This window comes from Coregonus clupeaformis, unplaced genomic scaffold, assembly GCF_020615455.1.
Source record: "Coregonus clupeaformis isolate EN_2021a unplaced genomic scaffold, ASM2061545v1 scaf0468, whole genome shotgun sequence".
NCBI lineage: Eukaryota > Metazoa > Chordata > Actinopteri > Salmoniformes > Salmonidae > Coregonus > Coregonus clupeaformis.
Window position 1 is genome coordinate 234,691 of NW_025533923.1, and position 21,741 is coordinate 256,431.

Consider the following 21,741-nt stretch of genomic DNA (forward strand, 5'->3'; position numbering starts at 1 on the left):
AAAGAGAGACGCCACAACACTACATAAAGAGAGACGCCACAACACTACATAAAGAGAGACACCACAACACTACATAAAGAGACACCACACAGCACTACATAAAGAGAGAAGCCACAACACTACATAAAGAGAGACGCCACAACACTACATAAAGAGAGACACCACAACACTACATAAAGAGAGACACCACAACACTACATAAAGAGAGACGCCACAACACTACATAAAGAGAGACACCACAACACTACATAAAGAGAGACACCACAACACTACATAGAGAGAGACACCACAACACTACATAAAGAGAGACACCACAACACTACATAAAGAGAGACACCACAACACTACATAAAGAGAGACCTAAGACAACAACACAACATAAAGAGAGACACCACAACACTACATAAAGAGACACCACAACACTACATAAAGAGAGACACCACAACACTACATAAAGAGAGACGCCACAACACTACATAAGGAGAGACGCCACAACACTACATAAAGAGACACCACAACACTACATAAAGAGAGACACCACAACACTACATAAAGAGAGACACCACAACACTACATAAAGAGAGACCTAAGACAACAACACAACATGGTAGCAGCACAAAACATGTTACAAACATTATTGAGCACAGACAACAGCACAAAGGGCAAGAAGGTAGAGACAACAATACATCACGCAAAGCAGCCACAACTGTCAGTAAGAGTGTCCATGATTGAGTCTTTGAATGTAGAGATGGAGATAAAACTGTCCAGTTTGAGTGTTTTTTGCAGCTTGTTCCAGTCGCTAGCTGCAGATCGGTCAATCAGTGCTAGAGGAGTAGAGTTTTAAGGGATTTTCACAAAATTCTAAATGCCGGAAAATCCATCAAACCGGACTTTATGGGTTCTTGAGGGAAATGTGTTCCTTGTGAGGAGAGGGACCTATGGACCACATTTCATGACTCTAGGTCACACCGGGTGCGGGGGCTGAACTTTAAAAGTTAGCATATTCAATTGCTTGTTATAGCGCCACCATGTGGCCAATTGGCATAGTATTGCATGAGAGGGTGTGGCCCTTTGTCCTTTACCACGTTGCTATGTTGCCCATTTCTGGGCCTTATCATCTCACGGGAATTTGCTTTTTTTTCACCAAAACGGCAGAAAAATCTAAATAATAATAAGAATAATGAACTGGAACAAAAACAACAGGGGTTCTATTCTATCAGGCAACAATCCGGTTATCCTTCACAGACCGAATCAACACCGCCACCTTGTGTTCAGATCATGGAATCATCTGAAGACGTAATACAAAGCAGAATAAACGGTGCTGATGTGATTAACTCGGGGAACCGAATGAGCGATTACCATCTATCGTCAAGTATCCTAGAGGAGTAGGAACTAGGCTAGAATATCTATCGCCAAGTATCCTAGATGAGTAGGAACTGGGCTAGAGCGAGTGGAATCTCGGTTGTGTTTCCTGAAGACTTGCTCACTTGATCAGGTAGTAAGTTACTTTGTATCAAGGATGTAGCCAACTGCTTTCTACAAAGGCCTGCTTGGATGCAACACCTCCAATATTCTTTCCAGGGTAGACTGCTGGATTTGTATTGTAGATATGCTGCTGTTCAGTCGCTGTTTTTGGTCAGATGTGGCCAGACATTACGGACAAGATGGAGGCTACAGCTCCTGGAGGCGTACAGTATAATAGCAGAGTGTTGCGTTAATACCGATATCCGTGTTTCCGGAGGGGACACCTGCACTCTCCAACTTCACACTAAGCGGGCCTATTCTTAATGCACATATCATAGGCCTGTTTATTAGGCTATTGGACAGCGTGATGAAGAAGAAATAGGAATTCGGTTCAATTATTGTTTCTTCCAAATCGGAGTCATGCTGCCATTTCATTTGTAGGCTACCCCATCGAAGAGAGAGTGTAGGTTTAGTATAGTCTTCAACAGCCTACATCCCCTTAATACTGTATGGTCACAAAGCCGTCCGTTCCAGCCGGTGGTCAGCAGAATGACTGATCCAAGCAGCAACACGGACTTTATGGCTGCCTACTCCGGTATCACCAGACCAAATGGAGCTGGCTGTGGGTTACCTCGTCGGACCGTGCTGAACTCTCCCCCTCCTCACGGCAGACTGACGTCCCTGCGGTCCCGGGACCTGACTCTGGGCGGGTTCAAAAAGGTGATACCAAATGGGAACGGTCATACTGTATATCACAGACTATGTACTCTACCCATAGAGATAGATAGAGGACTCGTCTTTGTATCTGTGCCATCAGGGCCCTGCTCCAGTCATAAGCGAAATAAGCGCTCGCTTAGGGCCCCAGGCTGCTAAGGGGCCCCGCCCCCCCCACTAAATTTGCCATGTTAGATAAAAAAAATAGATTGATAAGTTAGCTGGCTAGACTATCTAAACTTGTAGTGATCATTGTGTAACAGTGTTGCTTCAGTCCCTCTCCTCGCCCCTACCTGGGCTCGAACCAGGGACCCTCTGCACACATCGACAACAGTCACCCTCGAAGCACCGTTACCCGTCGCTCCACAAAAGCCGCGGCCCTTGCAGAGCAAAGGGAAACAACTACTTCAAGGTCTCAGAGCGAGTGACGTCACCGATTGAAATGCTACTAGCGCGCACCGCTAACTAGCTAGCCATTTCACACCGGTTACACTAGCCGAATACCGACCGGGCACGCAGGGCACGTGCCCAGGGGCCTCGACCTCCAGTGAGCCCCCGTTGATTTTGTTAATCACTATTACTCGGATATCGTTAACATGGCAAAAGTTATGGCAAAATGTGTAGAATTGCAGGAAATTTGTTGTAAAACTGCAAAAAAGAATCACTCTGCCCTATGGCAAAACGAGTAGAATTGCATGAAATTTGTTATAAAATTGAAAAAAATATATCTTCACCCCATGGCAAAATGTGTAGATTTGCAGGAAATTAACTTTAAAAAATAAATATATTATCTCCACCATCAAGAGGGGGCCACTAAAATGTAAATGTTCTTCTTCACGATTGGCTGAACCCTCCTGATGACCCAGTTGAACATGACTTCAACAGGAGGGATCAGCCAATGAAGCTGGAAGTCCCACCCAGTTGAATACATTAAAATGGTGGAAGCACTCAATGGAGCTGCCCATGCTAATACCACAGATAGAACAATGAGACAGATATTTCACCCCATGTATAAATGTGAAGCATCCGCTTGGCGTTTCCACTCACTACCAAATATGGTAATGAGGAAGCCCATTGGCCAGCAGTGGGAGAAGGCTGAACGAGATGGATTTTGGCCGACATTCTGCTAATTTTCTCATCAATTAAACATTTGATCTCAATACAATTTTCTGTTCCCAAAAGAACAATGAATATGTTACAAACAGAGTGGACTAAGTTTTGTAGACTTTACCCTTTTCCAACGTTTAAAAAAATGTGCGTTGTTTAGAAGGAGTGCAAAGGCGATTTGAGTTATTGCACATCACAGAGTAGGCATTCTCTAACAGAAATATGCATATGCATGTCAGAACGCACCAATAGGATCTCGCTAGCTCGTGCTTGGCTCTGCTCACCACCTTGCTTGTTCTGCCCACTAGGACTCATTTGTTCCCGTTTGAAACGACGGGCTGCTTTATCTCGAGTTATAAAAATCTTTGCTAAACGGCCCTTTGCCAACTAGAGGCCTCTATCATTCTCTATGACTTGGTGAGGAGGAGGAGCTCCGTGGATTCTTCCTTCATGTCCAGAAGTAATTTAGCCATTCATTGTAGCCATTGGGCGGACTGTAGAGTTGCTATTTTCTCGGATTTTCTAGTGTCAATTAATTTGTGACATTTCTGGATTACTCATTATATTAATAAAGTCTGATTTAATCAACAAATACGATAGTCAGTTTATAAAAGGTTAAGGGTACAAGACTGTGTACATATCTGGCTGTGTTGGCAAAATCACTACATATCCCATCGAGCCAAGCGGGGGAGGCTGCCCGTTGTCACAGTTCCGAGACCAATCAGAAACGTCCATCAAACCCTACGCCAATGACGTCGCTGGATCTCAAAACTGACCTTGGATCCGGGTTAAGTAGCAATGATATCCTCCTCCGCCGCAGTTGTCTCACGACACGACATATAGCTCAAACCAGTCATGACTGTTAAACAAAACAATAAGTCATTTAAGTTTCTTTCCAGCGAATTTCTTAGTTACATGATTGTATAACTAGCAAAGGAGTTTTGAATTTGAGGGTGCAGTATTTATGAAGTTTGACAACGAGGACGAAAACTAACACAGCTAGCCAGGGAAAACAAGCTCAGGCACGATATAGCTGGGCGCACATTCACACTAGGCTATTTCAGGACATATAGTAGTTTTTATGCCCTGATATCAGGAGCTGGCCGGGAAAGGTTTGATTAAACAATTCAGAGAGACTGAAAGGAATATATCGAATGAGAAATATTTAAGGAGAGCGAATCGATTCCTATTCCGAAATCAGCTGTAACTGTCAATAGTAAAAGCTTAAAACGATGTCTGAGTGAACCTGAATGGTGAAGTCTCTTCCGGACACGGTAGACTCCTCGTCCTCACCACTATTGCCAGTGTAACAGTGTTGCTTCCGTCCCTCTCCTCGCCCCTACCTGGGCTTGAACCAGGGACCCTCTGCACACATCGACAACAGTCACCCTTGAAGCACCGTTACCCGTCGCTCCATAAAAGCCGCAGCCCTTGCAGAGCAAAGGGAAACAACTACTTCAAGGTCTCAGAGCGAGTGACGTCACCGATTGAAAGCACTAGTGGCACCGCATAGCGCCACACTGCACCGCTAACTAGCAAGCACCGCTAACGCTAGCCATCAATCCACTAGCTAGCAGCACACGGTTCACTAGCACCGCTAACTAGCTAGCCATTTCACACCGGTTACATCAGTAGCACTAAATAACCAGTCTACAGTGTAAATGGAAACAGTGGGTGATGAACAAAGGCAAATATACAGCTGTCCAGAGTCCTGTCACAAGCATTAAGTAAAACAGTCATGATATTCAGAAGTGACAAAATAGTATAAATTATGAATAATTTCTATTTTTATTACAGAAAACCTTCGTACCCAATGTCCATTCTCTGAGGAAGAGTAAAGATGAGTGAGTGTCGCCTGTATTGATTGAAGACACATTCCATTAGACTACCAAGGATACCGTTTAGATGAATTCATGTTAATGTTGAACTCCTTCCCCCAGGTTAAAGGAAGAGGCCCATGTTGCACCAAAGGACAGAAGAGAGAGGGAGGAGAGGCACAGGGAGAGCAGAGTGGAGAGAAGAGAGCGCCCCCCTCAGACCATTCAGTCCCACTCCATCTTTGAACAGGGTCCTGCAGGCACAATAAGGAAAGCAGGTGAACTGGACGTTCTCTGCCAGAAGCTGTCTTTAACAAACAGGAAAACAATAGGTTATTATTGTGATCATTAGAAACCCTTGATTCCAGTGTGTCCTGTCCTCTGTCCTGTGCAGGGGGGTGGCGAGGGACCGACCTGAGAGACAGCGGATCCTCTCCTGGAGCCAAGTGTTTTAAGAAGGAGAGACGCGCCTCAGAGGAAGACGATAATGACATGTTACAGAAGCTTCAACGGGATGATGTAAGGAAAACACACAGAGGAAAACACACAGAGGAAAACACACAGAGGAAAACACACAGAGGAAAACACACAGAGGAAAACACACAGAGGAAAACACACAGAGGAAAAAACACAGAGGAAAACACACAGAGGAAAACACACAGAGGAAAACACACAGAGGAAAACACACAGAGGAAAACACAGAGGAAAACACACAGAGGAAAACACACAGAGGAAAACACACAGAGGAAAACACACAGCCGTAATGACTAGTCAACCTACAGTAAAACAGCCTTAATGACTAGTCAACCTACAGTAAAACAGCCTTAATGACTAGTCAACCTACAGTAAAACAACCGTAATGACTAGTCAACCTACAGTAAAACAGCCTTAATGACTAGTCAACCTACAGTAAAACAGCCGTAATGACTAGTCAACCTACAGTAAAACAGCCTTAATGACTAGTCAACCTACAGTAAAACAGCCTTAATGACTAGTCAACCTACAGTAAAACAGCCTTAATGACTAGTCAACCTACAGTAAAACAGCCTTAATGACTAGTCAACCTACAGTAAAACAGCCTTAATGACTAGTCAACCTACAGTAAAACAGCCGTAATGACTGGTCAACCTACAGTAAAACAGCCTTAATGACTAGTCAACCTACAGTAAAACAGCCTTAATGACTAGTCAACCTACAGTAAAACAGCCGTAATGACTAGTCAACCTACAGTAAAACAGCCGTAATGACTAGTCAACCTACAGTAAAACAGCCTTAATGACTAGTCAACCTACAGTAAAACACACAGCCTTAATGACTAGTCAACCTACAGTAAAACAGCCTTAATGACTAGTCAACCTACAGTAAAACAGCCGTAATGACTGGTCAACCTACAGTAAAACAGCCGTAATGACTAGTCAACCTACAGTAAAACAGCCGTAATGACTAGTCAACCTACTGTAAAACAGCCTCAATGACTAGTCAACCTACAGTAAAACAGCCTTAATGACTAGTCAACCTACAGTAAAACAGCCGTAAAGACTAGTCAACCTACAGTAAAACAGCCTTAATGACTAGTCAACCTACAGTAAAACAGCCGTAAAGACTAGTCAACCTACAGTAAAACAGCCGTAATGACTAGTCAACCTACAGTAAAACAGCCTTAATGACTAGTCAACCTACAGTAAAACAGCCGTAATGACTAGTCAACCTACAGTAAAACAGCCGTAATGACTAGTCAACCTACAGTAAAACACACAGCCGTAATGACTAGTCAACCTACAGTAAAACACACAGCCGTAATGACTAGTCAACCTACAGTAAAACAGCCGTAATGACTAGTCAACCTACAGTAAAACAGCCGTAATGACTAGTCAACCTACAGTAAAACACACCGCCTTAATGACTAGTCAACCTACAGTAAAACAGCCGTAATGACTAGTCAACCTACAGTAAAACAGCCTTAATGACTAGTCAACCTACAGTAAAACAGCCTTAATGACTAGTCAACCTACAGTAAAACAGCCTTAATGACTAGTCAACCTACAGTAAAACAGCCGTAAAGACTAGTCAACCTACAGTAAAACAGCCTTAATGACTAGTCAACCTACAGTAAAACAGCCGTAATGACTAGTCAACCTACAGTAAAACAGCCGTAAAGACTAGTCAACCTACAGTAAAACAGCCGTAATGACTAGTCAACCTACAGTAAAACAGCCTTAGACTAGTCAACCTACAGTAAAAAAGCCTTAATGACTAGTCAATCTACAGTAAAACAGCCTAAATGACTAGTCAACCTACAGTAAAAAAGCCTTAATGACTAGTCAACCTACAGTAAAACAGCCGTAATGACTAGTCAACCTACAGTAAAACAGCCTTAATGACTAGTCAACCTACAGTAAAACAGCCTTAATGACTAGTCAACCTACAGTAAAACAGCCGTAATGACTGGTCAACCTACAGTAAAACAGCCTTAATGACTAGTCAACCTACAGTAAAACAGCCGTAATGACTAGTCAACCTACAGTAAAACAGCCGTAATGACTAGTCAACCTACAGTAAAACAGCCGTAATGACTAGTCAACCTACAGTAAAACAGCCGTAATGACTAGTCAACCTACAGTAAAACAGCCTTAATGACTAGTCAACCTACTGTAAAACACACAGCCGTAATGACTAGTCAACCTACAGTAAAACAGCCTTAATGACTAGTCAACCTACAGTAAAACAGCCTTAATGACTAGTCAACCTACAGTAAAACACACAGCCTTAATGACTAGTCAACCTACAGTAAAACAGCCTTAATGACTAGTCAACCTACAGTAAAACAGCCGTAATGACTAGTCAACCTACTGTAAAACACACAGCCGTAATGACTGGTCAACCTACAGTAAAACAGCCTTAATGACTAGTCAACCTACTGTAAAACACAGCCTTAATGACTAGTCAACCTACAGTAAAACAGCCGTAATGACTAGTCAACCTACAGTAAAACAGCCTTAATGACTAGTCAACCTACAGTAAAACAGCCGTAATGACTAGTCAACCTACAGTAAAACACACAGCCGTAATGACTAGTCAACCTACAGTAAAACACACAGCCTTAATGACTAGTCAACCTACAGTAAAACACACCGCCTTAATGACTAGTCAACCTACAGTAAAACAGCCTTAATGACTAGTCAACCTACTGTAAAACAGCCTTAATGACTAGTCAACCTACAGTAAAACAGCCTTAATGACTAGTCAACCTACAGTAAAACAGCCTTAATGACTAGTCAACCTACAGTAAAACAGCTGTAATGACTAGTCAACCTACAGTAAAACAGCCGTAAAGACTAGTCAACCTACAGTAAAACAGCCTTAATGACTAGTCAACCTACAGTAAAACAGCCTTAATGACTAGTCAACCTACAGTAAAACAGCCTTAATGACTAGTCAACCTACAGTAAAACATCCTTAAATGACTAGTCAACCTACAGTAAAACAGCCTTAATGACTAGTCAACCTACAGTAAAACATCCTTAAATGACTAGTCAACCTACAGTAAAACAGCCTTAATGACTAGTCAACCTACTGTAAAACAGCCTTAATGACTAGTCAACCTACAGTAAAACAGCCTTAATGACTAGTCAACCTACAGTAAAACAGCCTTAATGACTAGTCAACCTACAGTAAAACAGCTGTAATGACTAGTCAACCTACAGTAAAACAGCCGTAAAGACTAGTCAACCTACAGTAAAACAGCCTTAATGACTAGTCAACCTACAGTAAAACAGCCTTAATGACTAGTCAACCTACAGTAAAACAGCCTTAATGACTAGTCAACCTACAGTAAAACATCCTTAAATGACTAGTCAACCTACAGTAAAACAGCCTTAATGACTAGTCAACCTACAGTAAAACAGCCTTAAATGACTAGTCAACCTACAGTAAAACAGCCTTAATGACTAGTCAACCTACTGTAAAACAGCCTTAATGACTAGTCAACCTACAGTAAAACAGCCTTAATGACTAGTCAACCTACAGTAAAACAGCCTTAATGACTAGTCAACCTACAGTAAAACAGCTGTAATGACTAGTCAACCTACAGTAAAACAGCCGTAAAGACTAGTCAACCTACAGTAAAACAGCCTTAATGACTAGTCAACCTACAGTAAAACAGCCTTAATGACTAGTCAACCTACAGTAAAACAGCCTTAATGACTAGTCAACCTACAGTAAAACATCCTTAAATGACTAGTCAACCTACAGTAAAACAGCCTTAATGACTAGTCAACCTACAGTAAAACATCCTTAAATGACTAGTCAACCTACAGTAAAACAGCCTTAATGACTAGTCAACCTACAGTAAAACAGCCTTAATGACTAGTCAACCTACAGTAAAACAGCCGTAATGACTGGTCAACCTACAGTAAAACAGCCTTAATGACTAGTCAACCTACAGTAAAACAGCCTTAATGACTAGTCAACCTACAGTAAAACAGCCTTAATGACTGGTCAACCTACAGTAAAACAGCTGTAATGACTAGTCAACCTACAGTAAAACATCCTTAAATGACTAGTCAACCTACAGTAAAACAGCCTTAATGACTAGTCAACCTACAGTAAAACAGCCGTAATGACTAGTCAACCTACAGTAAAACAGCCTTAATGACTAGTCAACCTACAGTAAAACAGCCTTAATGACTAGTCAACCTACAGTAAAACAGCCTTAATGACTAGTCAACCTACAGTAAAACAGCCTTAATGACTAGTCAACCTACAGGAAAACAGCCTTAATGACTAGTCAACCTACTGTAAAACACAGCCTTAATGACTAGTCAACCTACAGTAAAACAGCCTTAATGACTGGTCAACCTACAGTAAAACAGCCTTAATGACTAGTCAACCTACAGTAAAACAGCCTTAATGACTAGTCAACCTACAGTAAAACAGCCTTAATGACTGGTCAACCTACAGTAAAACAGCTGTAATGACTAGTCAACCTACAGTAAAACATCCTTAAATGACTAGTCAACCTACAGTAAAACAGCCTTAATGACTAGTCAACCTACAGTAAAACAGCCGTAATGACTAGTCAACCTACAGTAAAACAGCCTTAATGACTAGTCAACCTACAGTAAAACAGCCTTAATGACTAGTCAACCTACAGTAAAACAGCCTTAATGACTAGTCAACCTACAGTAAAACAGCCTTAATGACTAGTCAACCTACAGGAAAACAGCCTTAATGACTAGTCAACCTACAGTAAAACAGCCGTAATGACTAGTCAACCTACAGTAAAACAGCCTTAATGACTGGTCAACCTACAGTAAAACAGCCTTAATGACTAGTCAACCTACAGTAAAACAGCCTTAATGACTAGTCAACCTACAGGAAAACAGCCTTAATGACTGGTCAACCTACAGTAAAACAGCCTTAATGACTAGTCAACCTACAGGAAAACAGCCTTAATGACTAGTCAACCTACAGTAAAACAGCCGTAATGACTAGTCAACCTACAGTAAAACAGCCTTAATGACTGGTCAACCTACAGTAAAACAGCCTTAATGACTAGTCAACCTACAGTAAAACAGCCTTAATGACTAGTCAACCTACAGGAAAACAGCCTTAATGACTGGTCAACCTACAGTAAAACAGCCTTAACGACTAGTCAACCTACAGTAAAACAGCCGTAATGACTGGTCAACCTACAGTAAAACAGCCTTAATGACTAGTCAACCTACAGTAAAACAGCCTTAATGACTGGTCAACCTACAGTAAAACAGCCTTAATGACTAGTCAACCTACAGTAAAACAGCCTTAACGACTAGTCAACCTACAGTAAAACAGCCGTAATGACTAGTCAACCTACAGTAAAACAGCCTTAATGACTAGTCAACCTACAGGAAAACAGCCTTAATGACTAGTCAACCTACAGTAAAACAGCCTTAATGACTAGTCAACCTACAGTAAAACAGCCGTAATGACTAGTCAACCTACAGTAAAACAGCCATAATGACTAGTCAACCTACAGTAAAACAGCCTTAATGACTAGTCAACCTACAGTAAAACAGCCTTAATGACTAGTCAACCTACAGTAAAACAGCCTTAATGACTAGTCAACCTACAGTAAAACAGCCGTAATGACTAGTCAACCTAAAGTCGCTATAACATGGTGCTGTGTGGTTGAAATCAGGGCTTGGAACTGAAGTCTGAACGGAACCATTTTTTTGTTTGTTTCGTTCCTTTCTGTTCCGACCAGCAAAATAAAAGTTCAGAACCGGTTCGAACCAAAAACAAAAGTAGCGGTTTATATTGTTCCTTTCTGTTCCTTTTGAAACCTACTTCACCCATCATGCAGTGCAGATAGAGCAGCAAGCTATAGCTCAGTGACTTGTTTACAACGCGGGATGGAAAGACAAGTGTTGGGCGAGAGATGCAACTGAAATTTTGCGTGTGGGGAGAGAGTGAGAGAGGATGGAGGCGGCAGCTTGGCTTGAAACGCTGGGCGTCTTGTGATGACATGCATTATCTGAATTAGGCCCACAGAATTATACCTACGGAGGAGCGGCTTCTGGAGGAACCTTGAATGTCTTTGAACTTCAGAGTTGGTTTAACGTTGGACCAGAGAAGCTAGCTAGCTAACAAGCTTGTGTGTGCAGAGCGGCACCAGAATTCAAATCATGTCTTACCTTTTTGTAGTTAATAAATCCAATGTGAAATGTGATAACTATAGTATCCCTAACTAGCATTGAAAAAGTGAATCCATTCTTCTCTAATTAGAAATCCCCCCCCAATCTTCTGAATCATGCTTGTAACGTCAGTAGGTTGCAGCTACGCTTCGGAAGGGGGAGGGGCAGGTAGCCTACACGCACACACAATGGCAACGATTTTTAGCTGGCAGGCAGACACTGGAAGAAGTTTCTGATTGACAGAGGGATAACGTTATTAACTGGTTCCCATGTGTTTAAGTTCTGTTCCGGAACAATATAGATCACTTTCGTTCCGGGTTCTGATTCTGTTCGTATACATTTTTTGTTATTTCCCTGAACCGGTTCCAACCCCTGGTTGAAAACATATATTCAGACATTTTAAACCACACACTTTCTTTTTAATTGTAGTTTTTGGATGATCCTGGTTTGAAAAATAATGCCAAGAACAGGCCGATTCAACTGCCACTGTATCAATCCAGCAACTTCCTGAAAACAGAGGCAATAACAACTCCATGTAAGTATATACAGTGCCTTCAGAAAGTATTCATACCCCATTACTTTTGTTGTGTTACAGCCTGAATTAAAAATGGATGAAAAACATGAAGATTTTTTTGCGAATTTATCGAAAATTAAATACAGAAATATCTCATTTACATAAGTATTCACACCCCTGAGTCAATACATGTTAGAATCACCTTTGGCAGCGATTACAGCTGTGAGTCTTTCTGGGTAAGTCTCTAAGAGCTTTCACACCTGGACTGCACATTATTCTTAAAAATATTATTCAAGCTCTGTCAAGTTGGTTGTTGATTACATTTTTAAATTAAAACATTTTAGTCATTTAGCAGACGCTCTTTATCCAGAGCGACTTACAATAGTGAGTGCATACATTTTCGTACTGGTCCCCCGTGGGAATCAAACTCACAACACTAGCGCTGCAAGCGCCATGCTCTACCAACTGAGCTACACAGGACACCATCATTGCAAGACAACCATTTTCAGGTCTTGCCATAGCAGACTTAACCCTCCCGTTGTCCTAGGGTCAAAATTTCGTCCTTTGGATAAAAAGATAAATAGGGTGAGACTTTAAAGAAAGAATCACTGCCTCCTTCTCACAAATGATCCAAAAAATAAACAAGTTAAATAAAGTTGGTTCAACACAGTGGCGGGTCATTTTGACCCTAGGACAACGGGAGGGTTAATTCAAAACTGTAACTAGGCCACTCAGGAACATTCAATGTCATCTTGGTAAACAACTCCAGTGTATATTTGGCCTTGTGTTTTAGGTTATTGTCCAGCTGAAAGGTGAATTTGGTTTCCACTGTGTTGGAAAGCAGACTGAACCAGGTTTTCGTCTAGGATTTTGCTTGTGCTTAGCTCTATTATGTTTCTTTGTATATATATATTTTTAAAAAATCCCTAATCCTTGCTGATGACAAGCATCCCCATAACATGATGCAGCCACCACCAGGCTTGGAAATATGAAGTGGTACTCCGTGATGTGCTGTTGGATTTGCCCCAAACATAAAGCTTTGTATTCAGGACATAAAGTTAATTTCTTTGCCACATTTTTTGCAGTTTTACTTTAGTGCCTTATTGCAAACAGGAATATTTATTCTGTACAGGCTTCCTTCTTTTCACTCTGTCATTTAGGTTAGGATTGTGGAGTAACTACAATGTTGTTGATCCATCCTCAGGTCTCCTATCACAGCCATTAAACTCTTAACTGTTTTAAAGTCACCATTGGTGAAATCCCTGAGCGGTTTCCTTCCTCTCCGGCAACTGAGTTAGGAAGGATGCCTTTATCTTAGTGACTGGGTGTATTGATACACCATCCAAAGTGTAATTAATAACTTCACCGTGCTCAGAGATATTCAATGTCTGCTTTTTACATTTGTGTCCTTCTTTACGAGGCATTGGAAAACCTCCTTGGTCTCTGTGTTTGAAATTCACTGCTCGACTGAGGGACCTTCCAGATAATTGTATGTGTGGGGTACAGAGATGAGGTAGTCATTCAAAAATTATGTTAAACACTATTAGACCATTACACTGAGTCCAATCAATCAACTTTATTTATAAAGCCCTTTTTACATCAGAAGATGTCACAAAGTGCTATACAGAAACCCAGCCTAAAACCTCAAACAACAAGCAATGCAGATGTACAGTGGGGAAAAAATGTATTTAGTAAGCCACCAATTGTGCAAGTTCTCCCACTTAAAAAGATGAGAGAGCCCGAGCCTTCCCAGGTGTCTCCTCCACCCGTTACGGGGTCTGAGTCAGAGCCTTCCCAGGTGTCTCCTCCACCCGTTACGGGGTCTGAGTCAGAGCCCGAGCCTTCCCAGGTGTCTCCCTCCACTTGTTACGGGGTCTGAGTCAGAGCCTTCCCAGGTGTCTCCTCCACCCGTTACGGGGTCTGAGTCAGAGCCTTCCCAGGTGTCTCCTCCACCCGTTACGGGGTCTGAGTCAGAGCCTTCCCAGGTGTCTCCTCCACCCGTTACGGGGTCTGAGTCAGAGCCCGAGCCTTCCCAGGTGTCTCCTCCACTTGTTACGGGGTCTGAGTCAGAGCCTTCCCAGGTGTCTCCTCCACCCGTTACGGGGTCTGAGTCAGAGCCTTCCCAGGTGTCTCCTCCACCCGTTACGGGGTCTGAGTCAGAGCCTTCCCAGGTGTCTCCTCCACCCGTTACGGGGTCTGAGTCAGAGCACGAGCCTTCCCAGGTATCTCCTCCACCCGTTACGGGGTCTGAGTCAGAGCCTTCCCAGGTGTCTCCTCCACCCGTTACGGGGTCTGAGTCAGAGCCCGAGCCTTCCCAGGTGTCTCCTCCACCCGTTACAGGGTCTGAGTCAGAGCCCGAGCCTTCCCAGGTGTCTCCTCCACCCGTTACGGGGTCTGAGTCAGAGCCTTCCCAGGTGTCTCCTCCACCCGTTACGGGGTTTGAGTCAGAGCCTTCCCAGGTGTCTCCTCCACCCGATCGGGGTCTGAGTCAGAGCCCGAGCCTTCCCAGGTGTCTCCTCCACTTGTTACGGGGTCTGAGTCTGCGCCTTCCCAGGTGTCTCCTCCACCCGTTACGGGGTCTGAGTCAGAGCCTTCCCAGGTGTCTCCTCCACCCGTTACGGGGTCTGAGTCAGAGCCTTCCCAGGTGTCTCCTCCACCCGTTACGGGGTCTGAGTCAGAGCCTTCCCAGGTGTCTCCTCCACCCGTTACGGGGTCTGAGTCAGAGCCCGAGCCTTCCCAGGTATCTCCTCCACCCGTTACGGGGTCTGAGTCAGAGCCTTCCCAGGTGTCTCCTCCACCCGTTACGGGGTCTGAGTCAGAGCCCGAGCCTTCCCAGGTGTCTCCTCCACCCGTTACGGGGTCTGAGTCAGAGCCTTCCCAGGTGCCTTCCCAGGTGTCTCCTCCACCCGTTACGGGGTCTGAGTCAGAGCCTTCCCAGGTGTCTCCTCCACCCGTTACGGGGTTTGAGTCAGAGCCTTCCCAGGTGTCTCCTCCACCCGTTACGGGGTCTGAGCCCGAGCCTTCCCAGGTGTCTCCTCCACCCGTTACGGGGTCTGAGTCAGAGCCTTCCCAGGTGTCTCCTCCACCCGTATACGGGGTCTGAGTCAGAGCCCGAGCCTTCCTAGGTGTCTCCTCCACCCGTTACGGGGTCTGAGTCAGAGCCTTCCCAGGTGTCTCCTCCACCCGTTACGGGGTCTGAGTCAGAGTCCGAGCCTTCCCAGGTCTCTCCTCCACCCGTTACGGGTTCTGAGCCGCTGAAGCCTCCCCACCATTAGCTCTGACAAATTGAAAACCCTAGTCATTAGCGACTCCATTACCCGCTAGACTTAAACAGACTCATCCAGCGATCATACATGATTTACCAGGGGGCAGGGCTACCGATGTAAAGGCTAATCTGAAGGTGGTGCTGGCGGAGACTAAAACTGGTGAGTGTAGATGGTATAGGGATATTGTTATCCACGTCGGCACCAACGATGTTAGGATGAAACAGTCAGAGGTCACCAAGAGCAACAGAGCTTCAGCGTGTAAATCAGCTAGAAAGATGAGTTGGAGTGGAGTAATTGTCTCTGGCCCCCTCCCAGTGGGGGATTAACACTACTCCCTGTACTTACTGGTGGCACAGACGCTGTATCATCCTTTCCTACACTTCCATTGCCCTTGTCTAACGACTGCGTCTGAAGCAGAGTTTGCAACACAGCTATCCTCACCATAAGGCGATAATTCTCCTGTATATTAAGAGTACAGCGGCTGCAATGAGAAGCATAATGTTACTTAGCTTTTTGGGCTGGAGGAGGTCCTGCAGATCCATGCCAGATAAAACGCTTTCACCCCGGATGCTTTATGAAAAACATTGAGTGAAGACAAAACTAAGATGTTGGTAAACTTGTTAAATACAGAGTTTGATGTAACTGTTAACAGTAAAAAGAGAGTTTGTCGGGTAGCCAAGTAGCATCAAACAGCACAGCAGTACAGAGACAACGGGGAAGTCCATGGGTCAGCACATTTTTACTCCTGAACTGATTCAGGCATGCCATAACAAAGGGGTTGAATACTCAAGACATTTCAGCTTTTCCATTTGTAATTAATTTGTTCATTTCTACAAACATAATTCCACTTTGACATTATGGGGTATTGTGTGTAGGCCAGTGACACAATCTCAATTGGATCCATTTTAAATTCAGGCTGTAACAAAACAAAATGAGGAATAAGTCCAGGGGTGTGAATGCTTTCTGAAGGCACTGTATGCACATAATACAGTATGTAGACCATTAGACATGCACATATGGAGGTGTACAGACTCAATACATAAAATACATGATAAATGTGTGTCTTTGTTCCCAGGTAGTTGATCGTCCTGTGTTTGTTGCCCTACAGGGTTCAGAGCCTCTGCTGCTACTGGCCCAGACCAGCCCCTTCAGTACGGACCAGGCCAGGGGGTCCTGAGCCCAGACCAGCCCCTTCAGTACGGACCAGGCCAGGGGGTCCTGAGCCCAGACCAGCCCCTTCAGTACGGACCAGGCCAGGGGGTCCTGAGCCCAGACCAGCCCCTTCAGTACGGACCAGGCCAGGGGGTCCTGAGCCCAGACCAGCCCCTTCAGTACGGACCAGGCCAGGGGTCCTGAGCCCAGACCAGCCCCTTCAGTACGGACCAGGCCAGGGGGTCCTGAGCCCAGACCAGCCCCCTTCAGTACGGACCAGGCCAGGGGTCCTGAGCCCAGACCAGCCCCTTCAGTACGGACCAGGCCAGGGGTCCTGAGCCCAGACCAGCCCCTTCAGTACGGACCAGGCCAGGGGTCCTGAGCCCAGACCAGCCCCTTCAGTACGGACCAGGCCAGGGGGTCCTGAGCCCAGACCAGCCCCTTCAGTACGGACCAGGCCAGGGGGTCCTGAGCCCAGACCAGCCCCTTCAGTACGGACCAGGCCAGGGGGTCCTGAGCCCAGACCAGCCCCTTCAGTACGGACCAGGCCAGGGGGTCCTGAGCCCAGACCAGACCCCTCAGTACGGACCAGGCCAGGGGGTCCTGAGCCCAGACCAGCCCCTTCAGTACGGACCAGGCCAGGGGGTCCTGAGCCCAGACCAGCCCCTTCAGTACGGACCAGGCCAGGGGGTCCTGAGCCCAGACCAGACCCCTCAGTACGGACCAGGCCAGGGGGGTCCTGAGCCCAGACCAGCCCCCTTCAGTACGGACCAGGCCAGGGGGTCCTGAGCCCAGACCAGCCCCCTCAGTACGGACCAGGCCAGGGGGTCCTGAGCCCAGACCAGCCCCTTCGGTACGGACCAGGCCAGGGGGTCCTGAGCCCAGACCAGACCCCTCGGTACGGACCAGGCCAGGGGGTCCTGAGCCCAGACCAGCCCCCTCAGTACGGACCAGGCCAGGGGGTCCTGAGCCCAGACCAGACCCCTTCAGTACGGACCAGTCCAGGGGGTCCTGAGCCCAGACCAGCCCCTTCGGTACGGACCAGGCCAGGGGGTCCTGAGCCCAGACCAGCCCCCTCAGTACGGACCAGGCCAGGGGGTCCTGGGCCCAGACCAGACCCCTCGGTACGGACCAGGCCAGGGGGTCCTGAGCCCAGACCAGACCCCTCAGTACGGACCAGTCCAGGGGGTCCTGAGCCCAGACCAGACCCCTCAGTACGGACCAGGCCAGGGGGTCCTGAGCCCAGACCAGCCCCCTCAGTACGGACCAGGCCAGGGGGTCCTGAGCCCAGACCAGACCCCTTCAGTACGGACCAGGCCAGGGGGTCCTGAGCCCAGACCAGACCCTTCAGTATAGACCAGTCCAGGGGGTCCTGAGCCCAGACCAGACCCTTCAGTACGGACCAGGCCAGGGGGTCCTGAGCCCAGACCAGCCCCTTCAGTACGGACCAGGCCAGGGGGTCCTGAGCCCAGACCAGACCCTTCAGTACGGACCAGGCCAGGGGGTCCTGAGCCCAGACCAGACCCCTCGGTACGGACCAGGCCAGGGGGTCCTGAGCCCAGACCAGACCCCTCAGTACGGACCAGGCCAGGGGGTCCTGAGCCCAGACCAGCCCTCTGTAGCAGAGCTCTTCCACCAGCTGACGGTTTCAGAGACAGAAGAGTTGCTGTTCATCCAGCTACCTGATACTATCCCTGGCCAGCCAACCACAGCATCCGCCCCGAGCCAGCCAACCACAGCCCCCGGCCAGCCAATCATAGCCCCAGAGAAAAATGCTAAAAAAGACTCCAAGTCCGATGGCAAGCGCTCCTCTCACATTAAAGCACCAGTGAGTAAAGACCACATATTCTCTCCTTATTTTCTATCAGCCACTTCATTCTAACAGAGAATGAAAAAACCATCTGAGTAAACGGCCATGTTGCTCCTCAGGACCCTGCTGGAGATAGCGTTCCAATCCGGTCAGAGTTCTCCTAACCCTAACCTCAACCCTAAAGGCCATGTTCTTCCTCAGGACCCTGCTGGAGATAGCGTTCCAATCCGGTCAGAGTTCTCCTAACTCCTAACCTCAACCCTAAAGGCCATGTTCTTCCTCAGGACCCTGCTGGAGATAGCGTTCCAATCCGGTCAGAGTTCTCCTAACCCTAACCTCAACCCTAAAGGCCATGTTCTTCCTCAGGACCCTGCTGGAGATAGCGTTCCAATCCGGTCAGAGTTCTCCTAACCCTAACCTCAACCCTAAAGGCCATGTTCTTCCTCAGGACCCTGCTGGAGATAGCGTTCCAATCCGGTCAGAGTTCTCCTAACCCTAACCTCAACCCTAAAGGCCATGTTCTTCCTCAGGACCCTGCTGGAGATAGCGTTCCAATCCGGTCAGAGTTCTCCTAACCCTAACCTCAACCCTAAAGGCCATGTTCTTCCTCAGGACCCTGCTGGTAAAGACGTTCCTGTCCTGTCAGAGTTCACAGAGGGGATTCTGGGTAAACTACAGATCAGGAAGTCTGGCAAGGTGCAGCTGCTGCTGGGAGACATCACTATGGACGTCTCAGAGGAGAGCTGCCTTCTCCTTCCTACAGGTAGGTTAATATAATAGTTACCCAGGACAGGGTTAGATGGTGTTGGGAGACATCACTATGGACATCTCAGAGGGAGAGGCCTTCCCCTTCCTACAGGTAGGTTAATATAATAGTTACCCAGGACAGGGTTAGATGGTGTTGGGAGACATCACTATGGACATCTCAGAGGGAGAGGCCTTCCCCTTCCTACAGGTAGGTTAATATAATAGTTACCCAGGACAGGGTTAGATGGTGTTGGGAGACATCACTATGGACATCTCAGAGGGAGAGGCCTTCCCCTTCCTACAGGTAGGTTAATATAATAGTTACCCAGGACAGGGTTAGATGGTGTTGGGAGACATCACTATGGACATCTCAGAGGGAGAGGCCTTCCCCTTCCTACAGGTAGGTTAATATAATAGTTACCCAGGACAGGGTTAGATGGTGTTGGGAGACATCACTATGGACATCTCAGAGGGAGAGGCCTTCCCCTTCCTACAGGTAGGTTAATATAATAGTTACCCAGGACAGGGTTAGATGGTGTTGGGAGACATCACTATGGACATCTCAGAGGGAGAGGCCTTCCCCTTCCTACAGGTAGGTTAATATAATAGTTACCCAGGACAGGGTTAGATGGTGTTGGGAGACATCACTATGGACATCTCAGAGGGAGAGGCCTTCCCCTTCCTACAGGTAGGTTAATATAATAGTTACCCAGGACAGGGTTAGATGGTGTTGGGAGACATCACTATGGACATCTCAGAGGGAGAGGCCTTCCCCTTCCTACAGGTAGGTTAATATAATAGTTACCCAGGACAGGGTTAGATGGTGTTGGGAGACATCACTATGGACATCTCAGAGGGAGCGGCCTTCCCCTAACGGTCTAGTTCTCCTGTTTCATCCTAAAGAACCACGTAGTCCTCTATCACTGTCCAGACAATAATGGTTTAGGGTCAGACAATAAGGGGTTAAATCATCTAGGGGAAACTAACGTATTATTTCTCCCACAGCAGCTGGTGTCTGTGCGTCTGTCTGAGGGCCTGACTGGAGACATGAGGATCCTGGGGAACGTCAAGCACAAGCTGGTCTGCTCTCCAGACCTCCAGGCTCTGCTACAGGAGCCATCACCTCACCAATCAGCACATCTCTAACTCTGCTACAGGAGCCATCACCTCACCAATCAGCACATATCTAACTCTGCTACAGGAGCCATCACCTTACCAATCAGCACATCTCTAACTCTGCTACAGGAGCCATCACCTCACCAATCAGCACATCTCTAACTCTGCTACAGGAGCCATCACCTCACCAATCAGCACATCTCTAACTCTGCTACAGGAGCCATCACCTCACCAATCAGCACATCTCTAACTCTGCTACAGGAGCCATCACCTCACCAATCAGCACATCTCTAACTCTGCTACAGGAGCCATCACCTTACCAATCAGCACATCTCTAACTCTGCTACAGGAGCCATCACCTTACCAATCAGCACATCTCTAACTCTGCTACAGGAGCCATCACCTCACCAATCAGCACATCTCTAACTCTGCTACAGGAGCCATCACCTTACCAATCAGCACATCTCTAACTCTGCTACAGGAGCCATCACCTTACCAATCAGCACATCTCTAACTCTGCTACAGGAGCCATCACCTTACCAATCAGCACATCTCTAACTCTGCTACAGGAGCCATCACCTTACCAATCAGCACATCTCTAACTCTGCTACAGGAGCCATCACCTTACCAATCAGCACATCTCTAACTCTGCTACAGGAGCCATCACCTCACCAATCAGCACATCTCTAACTCTGCTACAGGAGCCATCACCTCACCAATCAGCACATCTCTAACTCTGCTACAGGAGCCATCACCTTACCAATCAGCACATCTCTAACTCTGCTACAGGAGCCATCACCTTACCAATCAGCACATCTCTAACTCTGCTACAGGAGCCATCACCTTACCAATCAGCACATCTCTAACTCTGCTACAGGAGCCATCACCTTACCAATCAGCACATCTCTAACTCTGCTACAGGAGCCATCACCTCACCAATCAGCACATCTCTAACTCTGCTACAGGAGCCATCACCTCACCAATCAGCACATCTCTAACTCTGCTACAGGAGCCATCACCTCACCAATCAGCACATCTCTAACTCTGCTACAGGAGCCATCACCTTACCAATCAGCACATCTCTAACTCTGCTACAGGAGCCATCACCTCACCAATCAGCACATCTCTAACTCTGCTACAGGAGCCATCACCTTACCAATCAGCACATCTCTAACTCTGCTACAGGAGCCATCACCTCACCAATCAGCACATCTCTAACTCTGCTACAGGAGCCATCACCTTACCAATCAGCACATCTCTAACTCACCTTTTTCAGCATCAATGTGTAGATATTGTACATAGTTTACTTTCATCATACAGCGTTTCTTATGTACCTTGGTCGATTTCCCCCCCAATTTGT

At 46.3% G+C, this 21,741-nt stretch overlaps 2 protein-coding genes across 3 annotated transcripts in view; one reads left to right on the forward strand and one right to left on the reverse strand.

Moving 5' to 3' along the window:
• tfam (transcription factor A, mitochondrial) overlaps window positions 1-21,741 on the reverse strand; it is a 46,789-nt gene that overhangs the window by 6,175 nt on the left and 18,873 nt on the right. The window contains exon 8 of one of the 2 annotated variants that reach the window (XR_006658708.1): window positions 5,096-5,356. The gene's annotated coding sequence lies outside the window, so the exon portion shown is untranslated. Of the gene's footprint in view, window positions 1-5,092; window positions 5,357-21,741 lie in introns of those variants that run through there. The other variant, XM_045215530.1, reaches the window with a different exon arrangement.
• LOC123484800 (glutenin, high molecular weight subunit PW212-like) lies at window positions 763-21,655 on the forward strand. Its single transcript, XM_045215529.1, has 12 exons — window positions 763-2,184; window positions 5,083-5,129; window positions 5,226-5,380; window positions 5,497-5,621; window positions 12,206-12,311; window positions 16,665-16,905; window positions 17,023-17,471; window positions 17,573-17,922; window positions 18,015-18,536; window positions 19,131-19,235; window positions 19,333-19,377; window positions 20,271-21,655. The coding sequence occupies exons 1-12, from the start codon at window positions 2,014-2,016 to the stop codon at window positions 20,409-20,411; spliced, it is 2,457 nt and encodes an 818-aa protein (XP_045071464.1). The 5' UTR covers window positions 763-2,013; the 3' UTR covers window positions 20,412-21,655.